Source organism: Oryctolagus cuniculus, chromosome 3, assembly GCF_964237555.1.
Source record: "Oryctolagus cuniculus chromosome 3, mOryCun1.1, whole genome shotgun sequence".
NCBI classification, from domain to species: domain Eukaryota; kingdom Metazoa; phylum Chordata; class Mammalia; order Lagomorpha; family Leporidae; genus Oryctolagus; species Oryctolagus cuniculus.
Genome location: NC_091434.1, coordinates 10,912,811 through 10,925,247, shown reverse-complemented (window position 1 = coordinate 10,925,247; position 12,437 = coordinate 10,912,811). Strand labels below are relative to the sequence as shown.

Genomic DNA, 12,437 nt, shown 5'->3' with positions numbered 1-12,437 from the left:
AATTATTTAATTTATTAGAGAAAGAAAGACAACCTTTCATCCACTGGTTCACTCCCCAGGTGGCCACAAGTTAGTGTGTTGCCAGGCTGAAGCCAGGAGCCGGGAGTTTCTTCCAGGTGTTACCTGCATGGGTAGCAGAGGCCCAAGCTGTCTTCAGCTGCTTTTCCCAGACCCTTTGCTTGGAGCTGCTTTTGAAGTGGAGTAGCACAAACCAGGATTGCCGGCAGCAGCTTTACCGGTGATGCCACTGTGCAGAACCCCTCTCCCCCCAACACACGCACACAAACTCCTTCCAGTTGTCCCTTTCAGTAAGCTCAGAGGCAGAGAGGAACGCATTTATCCTCTTCTGCAGTGGGACCAACTTGCCCTTGGAGGAGTGTATGGGCTGGCCATCACCACAGGCAAGAAGATGCGGGTCAGGGGATAAATACTTAGATAATTCACGGTCTTTGGTTCAAAGTTCTGTATTTAAGATGAATTAATATATACCCCCACTCTTAAAAAGGAACAGCAAGAGTTTACCATACAGCCACAAGAAAGTTCATCACCAAACTGGAAGGCCATGAAGGTGAAGTTTCAAAGGTGAGTCGCTTTCTCATTTGGAGCATCTTATTTACTTCCAAAAAATACAAAAAAGCATGCTTAGTATAAATTTGTCTTGGATCTGAGGTCGTAAAACTGGCTCAATTATCTCATTCTTTCTAGAAATAAATTACTCAAAGACCTTATTTTTAAGAATGTCTTCAAAATCAGCGCAATCAATAATTTCAAATCTTTCTAAAAGTATGAAGTAGCATTCTCCTCAGCAGTTGGCAGAAAAAGTTTAACTACAAATACTTAATACAACAAGGGACTTAAAAGAAAGAGTTTAACTACAAATACTTAATACATAAGGGCCTTATGAAGTGCTATTCTTGATTCAAATAAATACACAGGTTTATATAATTCAGAAAATTATGTGTAGCAAGTATCAAGTGTCCTGTAAGCTAGACGCAAGTGAAAAAGTGTTTCCTGGAAATATTTAACACCTGAAACCTCATTTGCATATTAGTATTGTATATAAGCTATTTCTAGAACGCTTATTCACAGAGCAGGGTCCCTCCATCAGTGATCTGAGGTGTAGATGTGGCATCAAAACACTGCAGAGTAGACGGGGGTTCTGGGGACTCTCCCTTCCTAGCTCAGCCCAATTCCTTGGATTCTTAGCTGCGATCAGAGTTGTTCCTTTCTGTAAGATATCAATGTGAGGATGTCAGATCACTGAAGGTGTTCTCACCCCTCCTGGCTCAGCACCTGCTGCTGGCTGCTGCCCTTGGGCCAGTCAGTATCTGTCTCTCCCTCACCCTATTCCTAGCCTGGGAGAGGAGGTGAGGGAGTGGGATGTGGGAAGCAGATGGGGACAGGCATTGGGCCAGGTTTCTGAGAATCTCTGGCTGGGTATCTATTGATCATCACATCAGGCATGGCCCCTCAACACATACTTACGTTTTTGTAAACGTGTGTCTCCTCCAACTCTACGTTACTAAGCTTTATGCCTGTTAAGTGACTATTACCTATGACATTGCCATCTGGTAGTGACATTTCTGGAGAGTGCGAAGCTAAAATATCATTAATACCCTTTTTGAGATATTCCACTCCAGCCATATAGAAAGCTGCCTGAATCATGGCTGTGATTACTAACAGAAAGTCACGGTCAGAGACGATGCTGGAGTGTGGGTCTGAAGAAGCCTGATTTTTGTTTTCATTCAGACCAGGACCCTTACTGTGTATATGGAGAAGGGTATCACAAGTTTGTGGAGAAAACCAGATGGGGAAGACCGAACTGATAAGGCTGCTTTGTCTTTATCCTTAGAATTATGAAGGGCGGGGATTGGAGATCTTCCACCTAGATTTGGATTTTCGGGTGTTAGTCCTTGCAGTATCTTTCTTGTCATGTAGAAATTGTTCTGTGCAGCAACACTGGCCTGGGGAGGTGGCAGGCTCTTCATTATGTCTCCCTGTGTGCTGATGAAAAGTCCATTGGGAACCCTTACATGAACAGACACTCATTTTTCTTCTTTTTCTTTTGCAGATTTCATTCAATCCGCAGGGAAACCATCTTCTAACTGGAAGCTCTGACAAAACAGCTAGAATCTGGGATGCTCAGACTGGCCAGTGCCTCCAGGTTCTTGAGGGACACACTGATGAGATTTTTTCTTGTGCTTTCAACTATCAAGGGAACATGGTCATTACAGGTACAGGAGAAATAAACACCATAGGCTCCACTTTTCTTTCACACTACCTATTAGGATTCCCAAACTGCATACTAAAAGTGTACCCTCTTCCTCTATGCCACGTTCGGGCCCATGGCTCCTCTTAGCCTGCTTTGTGAATTTTGAATTTTCATTGCTCTCCGTAAGGTACCACTTTGGTAGCTTGCCTCACTTGTGGTGGCATTTCTCCAGACATCACCACAGACTAAATGGTGAATATTTGGCTGGTGTCAGCAAACGTTAGGAACAAAAACAAGGAAGGAGAGTTCTGCACCACTGGCTTCATGGCCCATTAGAGATTTATTCTTTAAGTTAAGTTTTTTTTTCTCTGCAGGTGCCCCCTATTAAAGTGCTCCAATTTGGGGGAAAAGAAAATATATTGAATATTTTCCCAGCCATTAAAAATTCAATGTGGGTTATTTTATTAGTAATATTTTATAAGAAATGAGTTTGGAACAGGTTACTTTAGATTGTACAAAGTGGAGAAAGATAAGATTATGGCATGATGTCTGTGGGATACCTTTAGGAAAGGCCTTGAACACAGATCAGGATGCTGTTTTAGTGTGGAGTAGTGATACCCTAAATGGACATTGAAGGCTAGTTCTAGTTTTCAGTGCTTTTATTGCTTTGAATATATTAAAAATTTATAACCTGGATTAATAGGTTAAGTGTCACAGAGTCAATTGATATAATTTATATGCTATGAATTATAATTTATATAGACATTGGTTGGGTAGCTTCCTAAATATAATTGCAAGGTGATGAGAACAAGCCCTCCTTTCTCCCTAAAAAACATCTCCCTTCTACTTAATTATGGATACCTTCTAAATTGCAGATTACTTTCTTTGGGCTTATGATTATCAAGTGTCAATTAAAATGCAGACACTTCTGAAACACTATCTGAATAAACCATACATTTTACTGTCAACACAGCATCAGATCCTTTCCTAGTCAAAGGAAATCATGGGGGGCTGTGACAGAAGGAGTTGGATACTCCTGTAGTGGGGTGCACCCTAGGGAAGAGGGAAGAGTCTGGGCTGGCTAAGCAGAAGACTTCCAGGTGCTTATGTGAGGCCAGCACTATAATACTTCTTCCCTCATCAGTTTTCACAGGAGACTTTGCAGAGCTTAGGGAAGGGATATAAGTTGTCTTTACTTTGTTGTCATGCTAGCACTTCAATTCCTGAGCTTTTTTAAAGATATTACTTATTTAAAAAAATTTACTAAAGTTATGCAAATTTATGTATTTCATAAATACAGATTTAGGAACATAGTGACATTTCCCACCTAACCCTCCCTACCACCCATGCTTCAACCCTTCCTCCTCCTCCCTCTCAGATTTCCACTCTTAATTTTTACAAAGATCTATTTTCAGTTTACTTAATGATCATACATTTAAGCCTACACTAAGAAAAATTTCAGCAAATAATATGAAGATAAAGCAAAAGAAAAAAGTTCCTCAATGGAAGAAACAAGGGCTATAAACAATAATCAAATCTCAGAAAATCTATTTCACTCCAATATATTACATTTCAGATACTCTATTAATTACCTTGGATCAGGGAAAACATATGATATCTGTCTTTTGGGACTGGCTTATTTCACTAAGTATAATAGTTTCTGGTTGCATCCATTTTGTTGCAAAAGTCAGGATTTCATTTTTTTTTTTACCACTGTGTAGCACTCCATAGTGTATTTATACCATAATTTCTTTATCCAGTCAATCATTGATGGCTTAATTCCATATCTTTGCTATTGTGAATTGTGATGCAATTAACATGGGGGTACAGATAACTCTTTCTTTCATATGCTGATTTCTTTTGGTTTGGATAAATTCCCAGGAGTGGGATGGCTGGATCGTGTGGTAGGTCTATATTCAGATTTCTGAGGTATCTCCATACTGTAGTTCCCAGTGGCTGCACCAGTTTATATTCCCACCAACAGTGGATTAGGGTACCTTTATCCCAACTTCCTTACCAGCATTTGTTGTTTGTTGAATTCTGTATGAGAGCCATTCTAACTGGAGTGAGGTGAAGCATTGTGGCTTTGATATAATTTTCCTGATGGATAGTGATCCTGAGCATTTTCTCAAGTGTCTGTTGGTCATTTGAATTTCCTCTCTTGAAAAATGCCTGTTCTAGTCCTTTGTCTATTTCTTAACTAGATTGTTCTGTTGTTGTTGAATTTCTTGAGCTCTTTATAGATCCTTTATCAGTTGCTTAGTTTGCAAATATTTTCTCCCTTTCTGTGAGTTGTCACTATGCTGAGTGTTTCTTTTGCATGGAAGAAGCTTCTTAGCTTGATGTAATCACAATTGTTAATTTGTCTTTGGTTACCTGTGCTTCTGGAGTCTTTTCCAAGAAGTCTTTGCCTATGCCAATGTCTTGCAGAGTTTTCCAAATGTTCTGTATTAATTTGAAGGTATCAGGTCATAGATTTAGGTCTTTGATCCATTTTGAGTGGATTTTTGTGTAAAATGTGAGATGTAGGTCAAGTTTCACACTTTTGCATGTGAAGATTCAGTTTCATCAGCATAATTTGTTGAAGAGACTGTACTTTCTCCAGGGATTGATTTTAAATCCTTTGTCAAGCCGGCGCCGCAGTTCACTAGGCTAATCCTCCGCCTTGTGGCGCCGGCACACTGGGTTCTAGTCCCGGTCAGGGCGCCGGATTCTGTCCCGGTTGCCCCTCTTCCAGGCCAGCTCTCTGCTGTGGCCAGGGAGTGCAGTGGAGGATGGCCCAAGTGCTTGGGCCCTGCACCCCCTGGGATACCAGGATAAGTACCTGGCTCCTGTCATGGGATCAGCACGATGCGCCGGCCGCGGCAGCCATTGGAGGGTGAACCAACGGCAAAGGAGGACCTTTCTCTCTGTCTCTCTCTCTCACTGTCCACTCTGCCTGTCAAAAAAATAAATAAATAAATCCTTTGTCAAAGATAAGTTGGATGTAGATATCTGCATTGATTTATGGAGTTTCTGTTCTGTTCCATTGATCTACAAGTCTGTTTTTGTGTAAGTACTGGTCTCTTTTGATGATATCTATCCTATAGAATGTCCCTGAAACCAAGTATTGTGATGCCTCTGGCTTTGTTTTTGTTGTATAAGATTGCTTTATCTGTTTGGGGACTCTTGTGTTTCCATATGAATTTTTGCATCATTTTATATAGATCTGCAAAGAATATAGTTAGTATTTTAATTGGGATCACAAAGAATCTGTAAATTGTTTTTGGTAGTATGGATATTTTGATGATGTTGACTCTTCCAATCCATGAACATGGAAGATATTTTACAATTTAAATGTCATCTTTTATTTCTTTCTTTAGTGTTTTGCAATTTTCATCACAGATATCTTTGACATGCTTGGTTAAATTTATTCCAAGATATTTATCCTTTTTGGAGCATTTGTGAATGGGATTGTTCTTAAAGTTCTTTCTCAGCCATGGCATCGTCTGTAAATACAAAGACTATTGATTTTTTGGTGTTGATTTTATATCCTTCCACTTTACTGAACTCTTTTATGCATTCCAATAGTCTTTCAGTGGAGTTTTTCGGATCCCCTATAAATAGGATCATTTCATCCACAAACAGGGATAATTCGACTTCCTCCTTTCCAATTTATACCCCTGTATACCTTTAATTTCTTGCCTAATGACTCCAGCTAAAACTTCTAGGACTATATGAATAGCAATGGTGATAGTGGGCATCTTGTCTGGTTTCCGGGTTTTAGTGGAAATGCTTCCAACTTCTCCCCATTCAATAGGATGCTGGATGTGGGTTTCTCATAAATTGCCTTGATTGTGCTGAGGAATGTTCCTTCTATAACCAATTTGCTTAAAGTTTTTATCATGAAAGGATGTTATATTTTAACAAATGTTTTCTCCGTATCTATTGAGATAACTGTATGGTTTTTGTACTTCAGTTTGTTAATGTGATGTATCACATTTTTTGATTCATGAATGTTGAACCAGCCCTGCATACCAGGTGTAAATTCCAGTTGGTCTGGGTGAATGATCGTTTTGATATGTTGTTGAATTCAATTAGGTAATTCAATTAGGTAAATTTTTTTTTGAGGATTGTTGCATCTGTATTCACCATGTATATTGGTCCATAGTTCCCTTTCTCTGTTGTATCTTTTTCTGGATTAGGAATTAAGGTAATGCAGGCTTCATAGAAGGAGTTTGGGAGGATTCCCTCTCTTCCACTTGTTTTGAATAGCTTCAGAAGAATTGCAGTTAGTTCTTCTTTAACTGTCTGGTAGAATTCATCAATGAAGCTGTCCAGTCCCGGGCTTTTGTTTGTTGGGAGGGTTTTTATCACTGATTCACTTTCTGTCCTCGTTATTGGCCTGTTTCAGTTTTCTGTGTCTTTATGACTCAATTTTGATAGATTGTATGTTTATAAGAATCTATTTATTTATTCTAGGTAATTCTTTTGTGGTAATTCCTGATGATCCTTTGTAGTATTTCCTGATGATCCTTGTTATTTCTATGGTATCTATTCTTTTTTAAAAAGATTTATTTATTTGAAAATCAGAGTTACACAGAGAGAGAAGAAGAGAGAGAGAGAGAGGTCTTCCATCCAATGGTTCACTCCCCAATTGGCTGCAATAGCTGGAGCTTCACTGATTCGAAGCCAGGAGCCAGGAGCTTCTTCTGGGTTTCTCACATAGGTGCAGGGACCCAAGGACTTGAGCCATCTTCTACTGTTTTCCCAGGCCATAACAGAGAGCTGGATCCAAAGTGGAGCAGCTGGGTTTCAAACCAGCACCCATATGGGATGTCAGTTTTTCAGGCCAGGACATGAACCTGCTACACCAGAGTGCTGGCCCCTATAGTATCTATTTTTACATTTCATTTTCACCTCTTATTTTATTGATTTGGGTCTTTTCCCTCTTTTTTTCATTAGCTTGGCCAATGTTATATCAATTTTGTTTATTTTTTAAAACCCAGCTCTTCAATTCATCAATCTTTTATATTTTTGTTTCAATTTTGTTTATTTCTTATCTAATTTTAATGATTAATTTTCACCTACTAATTTGGGGCTTGGTTTGTTGTTGTATTTACAGATCCTTGAGATGCCTTGATAGCTCATTTATTTGATGCCTATTCAATTTGTTATGTAGGCACTGATTGCTATAAACTTCCCTGTTGATACTGCATTTTTTGTATCCCTTAATTTTGATATGATATATTGTCATCTTCATTTGTTTCCAGAAATTTTTTTTTCTTTTCATTTCTTCTATGACCCATTGTTTATCCAGGAACATGTTGTTCAGTCTTTATGTGTTTGCATGTGATCTAGAGATTCTTGCATTGATGATTTCCAGTTGTCATCAGAGAAGGTGCATGGTATGATTTAGAATTTTTTGAATTTGATGAGAGTTACTTTATGGCCTGGCTTGTGGTCTAACCTAGAGAAACTTCCATGCACTGATGAGAAGAATTTGTTTTCTGCAACTGTGGGGTGAAATTTTCTGTTATATCGGTTAAGTCCATTTGGTCCATAATGTCAATTAGCTCTGTTTCTTTGTTGATTTTCTGTCTAGTTGATCTGTCCACTTATGAAAGTGTGGTGAAATCATTTCTTTGAAATAACCAGATGCCTTGTAGTTGGGTGTTTATATATTTATTATAGTCACATCTTCCTATTGAATTAATTCCTTAATCATTATATAGTGCCATTCTTCATCTCTGTTAACAGTTTTTATGTTAAACTCTATTTTGTCTGATATCAGCCTGGCAACACCTGCCCTTTTTTTTCTTGACATGAGTGTGGAATATCTTTCTCTGTTCTTTTACTTTCAGTGTTTGTGCATCTTTGTTGGGGAGGTGTGTTTCTTGTAGGCAGCAAATAGATGGGTCTTGTTTTTTAATCCATTTGGCCAGTCTGTATCTTTTAACTGGAGAGTTGAGGATATTTACATTCAAGGTGACTATTGATAATTAATAACTTGGTCCTGGCATTTTTCCATAAATTATTCCTATTGTTTACTTTGGATTTCTTTTGCACTTTTACTAGGCAATTTTCTACTTGACATTATTGCATAATGATGGTTATCTTTCTGTGTTTCTGTGTGTAGCAGATTCTTAAGCATTTTTTGTAAGTCTGGGAGAATGGCAACAGTCTTTCTATTTCTGTTTGTTGTGTAAGGTCTTTGTTTCACTTCATTCATAAATGAGAGCTTTGCAGGGTACAGTAATCTGGTTTAGCTTTTTTCTATCAAGACTGGGACTGTACCTTACCATTCCCTTCTGGCATGTTGGATTCTGATGAGAAATAAGCTGTGAGTCTAATTGGAGAGCCTATGAAGGAAATCTGTTGCTTTTTCTTGTGCATGTTGTTTTAGAATCTTTATGTTTTTCTGTGGAAAGTTTGACTACAATGTGTTGTATCTTTTCTGGTCATTCTGTTAGGAGTTCTATGTGCTTCCTCTATTTGGACATTTCTTTCTTTCTCCAGATTGGGGAAGTTTTTTTGGTAATTATTTCACTAAGTAGGCCTTCTAATCTATTTTCTATTTTCACACCTTCAGGAACTCCTAACACCCATATGTTGGGTCATTTGATAATATCCCATGGATCTCCAGCACTATCTTCTGTTTTCTATTTTCTCCTCCTCCTCCTCCTCCTTCTGCTTCTGTTTGATTGTAGGATTTCTAAAGTTTTTCCTCTGGATCAGTTTTTCTTTCTTCTGCTCCATCAAGTCTGCTGTTAGTGCTTTCCACCACATTTTTTATTTGACCTATTGAATTATTCATTTTTAATATTTCATTTTTATTGCTATTTAAAATCTCAATTTCCTGGGAAAAAATTTCATTCATATCATGTATTGTTTCCTTTTATTCCCAGATTTGCTTCTAATTGCTTTTCAGTAGACCTATGATTAATTTTTTGATTTCAGTTTCTGGCATTTCCTTAATCTCTTCATCTTCACACTCTAATATTGAAATGTTGTGTTCCTTTCAGTGAGGGCTCATGATGTCTTCTTTGTTCTTGTTTCTTGAGTTTCTGTGTTTGTTTTTTGGCATTTGTGGAGTTGATTTTTTTGTTTTGTTTTGTTTTCTTTGATGGCTTTTATCTTTGTGCTATGCCTCTGTGGCTTAGTGGCATATCTGCACTTTCAGTGAATATCAAGGTGTGTAGTGGTGTGACCAGGGAGCTCTGGTCAGTGCTCCAGGGTGGAGCGAGTATCCAGGTTAACACCCAAGATGGGTGTGGTAGATCTCAATGCCTCTGTGTCTGCCCCCTGTGTGTTCCAAGCCACCATATGAACCACACAAATGATCTGTGCAGTCCTCTCTGTGAGCACAATGACCATGTGGAGCCACTTCTGGTGATTGCCCAGAGAGCTAGCTACTCCGTGCACCTTTTCATGTAGCTACTGAGTCCACATGATCTTAGCACACAAGTCTCCCACAGTCTCTGGGTGCAGAAATTTCTGTTTGCTCTGCCAGCCTGCCCAGTCAACAGAGAAGCTGATGTTCCCTGAGACAGCTCCGCCTAAGCATCTTGATCCTGGGAGGCTGTGGGTGCCTCACCATCCTTTTTGGTTGCCCACTCACCTCCCTGTTAGGCTCAAAGTCAGTTGGGACCACATGTTGTTCCCTCCTATAGAATCATTGGATCACATGGGTACACAAGATCCACTGGCCAAGTGTAGCTTCGTGACTGCCATCAATACTGCTCTGAGGGTGCTGTCCTGTCTTGGCTAGGTGCTGTGAACACAAACAAGGGCACGTGCAGCTGCTGGCCAGACTCAAAATGGTGCCCGCCCTATCTCAGCTGAGCAGCTGTCTGGACTCACACCATGCTCTTCCCCCTGCTATATCTCCATGAGTTGCTGCAGTCTGGTGTCACCTCGGTCTCAACCTGCTGCCCTCTTCAGTTCTCAGCTTTTACAGTCGTGGGCAGCTCCCATGTTTGTGCTGCATGTCTTCACCCTCCACACAGGTCCATGGGGTTCTTCCTCCTCTTGTGGGATTTCCAGTGTAGTTTTCTCTTCAGTTCTCTCCTGAAAGTGCATTGCCTACATCCCTTTCTTTCACTGTTTATCCCTAGTGTAGCGCGTCATGTCGTTCCCTAATCCAGCAGCTAAGATATTATTGATTTTTATTGAATTAACTGAAAGCACCAGCATGCTAATTGTAAGCCCACTGGCTGACAGAGCTTGTTAGAATGGGGTGACCCTTCTGTCCTAACATCATCAGAAGAATCACTGTATCTGGATTTATCTGTCCTGTTCACTAAGTGGACTCCAGTAAGATTTAATTGCACATACTTTTTAGTGGGTTGACTGATGTTGGGTTTAGAATCGCAAGCTGGCAAAAAAAAAAAAAAAAAAAAAAAAAAAAAGGCGGCCAATATGATTTTCCCATTTTTCAAAACATGATGTGTCTTTCTCCCAGTTCCAACAGCTCTCACACTTAAAAACATTTTTTTTTTTTGCATCTTAAAATTGTAAACTTACAAATATTGATGTTAAGTACCTTGTCCTTGAAGGTAAGAGAGTCAGCATTACCCATGGACAGTGAGAAAAACCTGTTGACTTTCTGAGATGTTCTAAAATGAAATATCCTTCATCCTCATAAGGTTATATCCTAAACCCAGAGAAATTCAGATTCACTGTATTTACACTTGGTGGCAACATTTGAGGGGAGGGTAAGGAGATGGCTGAGTGGTGTACTCTCAGGTCCTCTCCAGTTCTAAGATGCCTGTGTGAGTTGGGTGTGAATCTGTGCTACTTACAACTGGCAGATATGAAAGGAAAATCATCAGTGCTTCAAAAATGTCCCAGAGACCCTGGGGCTCTGCAGCTAGGTGCCGAGGATCAGGTGTGCTTAGTACCAGGCTGTTTATCAATAATTCAGAAACTCTCAACTTGGGAGAAGAGTGAAGTGAAATGGATAAAAAAGGATGACTCTATGAAATTTGTTTTATTAGGCAGCAGGGATAATACCTGTAGAATATGGTGTTGACTGGAAGAAGCCTTCAGCGAGCAAACCACGGTGACAGAGAACTTGAGTTTCACAGAGAGAAAGTGAGATATTTTGATGTTTGATATGCTTTTTCCTTTTTACTGCAAGCCAAGTATTTGTTCTTAACCTTACAGACATGTCCATTAAAAGTGGTTAAATTATATAATTTTTAATGTTATTTGGTGGGAATTACAGGAATCAATTAGTGTTTAATTTAATAAATACCTCTAGTTATTTCAATTGTATTTTATTTTTAATGTCATCATTATGCTGGTAAATGAAGCCAGACGATTTAACAATGTGTCTCCTAGATTCTACTTTGAAGGTGATTATTGTAATTTTTGTTGAATAAAAGCTTTTGGAGAAATTTTCTTGTGAATTGTGCATCTATATTTAGGAGGTATGTTTTTAGGGTGATATGAGAACAAAATGGGACTTATTAATAGCAGATAAGTGGTGAATTGTTAGATTTTAAGAAGTTAAGAATGTTTACATGGAAATATTAAGCAGAATAAACCTTCAAAGTATTTAATTAAAAAATCTGGGTGGAAAAAATGACTTATGAGAGGAAACAATCAAATGCTAGCCTGAGTACTGCTGGAATATTTTAAAATGCCTTTAAGAGAGCTGCTAATGCACTGTGGTCCGGCTGGTTAAGGTACTGCATGGGGCAGCAGCATGCCACACTGGAGCGCTTTGTTGGAGTCCTCACTGCACTGCTTGTGATCCAGCCTCCTGCTAATGCATCCTGGGAGGCCCCTGCCACCCTGTGGAAGACCCGGATGGAGTTCTTGGGCCTGGCTTTGACCTGGCCCAGCCCTGGCTATTGTGGGCCTTTGGATAGTGAAGCAGTGCATGGCAGATCCTCTTTTTCCATATCTCTGTTTCTCTGTTGATCTGTCTTTTAAATAGTGGAAAATAAATACATAAGCTATTGGATGTGTTGATGTGAACAAAGTTGGATGCATTGCTTTGAAAAGAGTTGCCCGACTAACTGCTTTCTTGGGATTGTGAGCTCTTAATCAACTAATTGTCACAGTGGGTCAGATGGCCATGCATGTCACTGACCACTGAACAACATACTTTTTACTGCTCTCACAAATGACAACTAAAAAATGTGACCATGTTTGATAAATGTACAAGCTTGCACACTTTTATTTGTTCTCTTAGCTCAGCAGGTGGCAGTGTTTATCTTCTTGCTTCTTTTCTTAC

General features: G+C 39.3%; 1 protein-coding gene across 1 annotated transcript in view; it reads left to right on the top strand.

Annotated features, from left to right (window-relative positions):
• DAW1 (dynein assembly factor with WD repeats 1) overlaps positions 1-11,663 on the top strand; it is a 91,523-nt gene extending 79,860 nt beyond the window's left edge. The window contains exons 11-13 of the mRNA XM_070071497.1: positions 506-582; positions 2,072-2,234; positions 11,191-11,663. Coding sequence (XP_069927598.1) covers positions 506-582; positions 2,072-2,234; positions 11,191-11,225 — 275 coding nt within the window. The 3' untranslated portion in view covers positions 11,226-11,663. The remainder of the gene's footprint in view (positions 1-505; positions 583-2,071; positions 2,235-11,190) is intronic.
• The last annotated feature ends 774 nt before the right edge of the window (positions 11,664-12,437 follow it).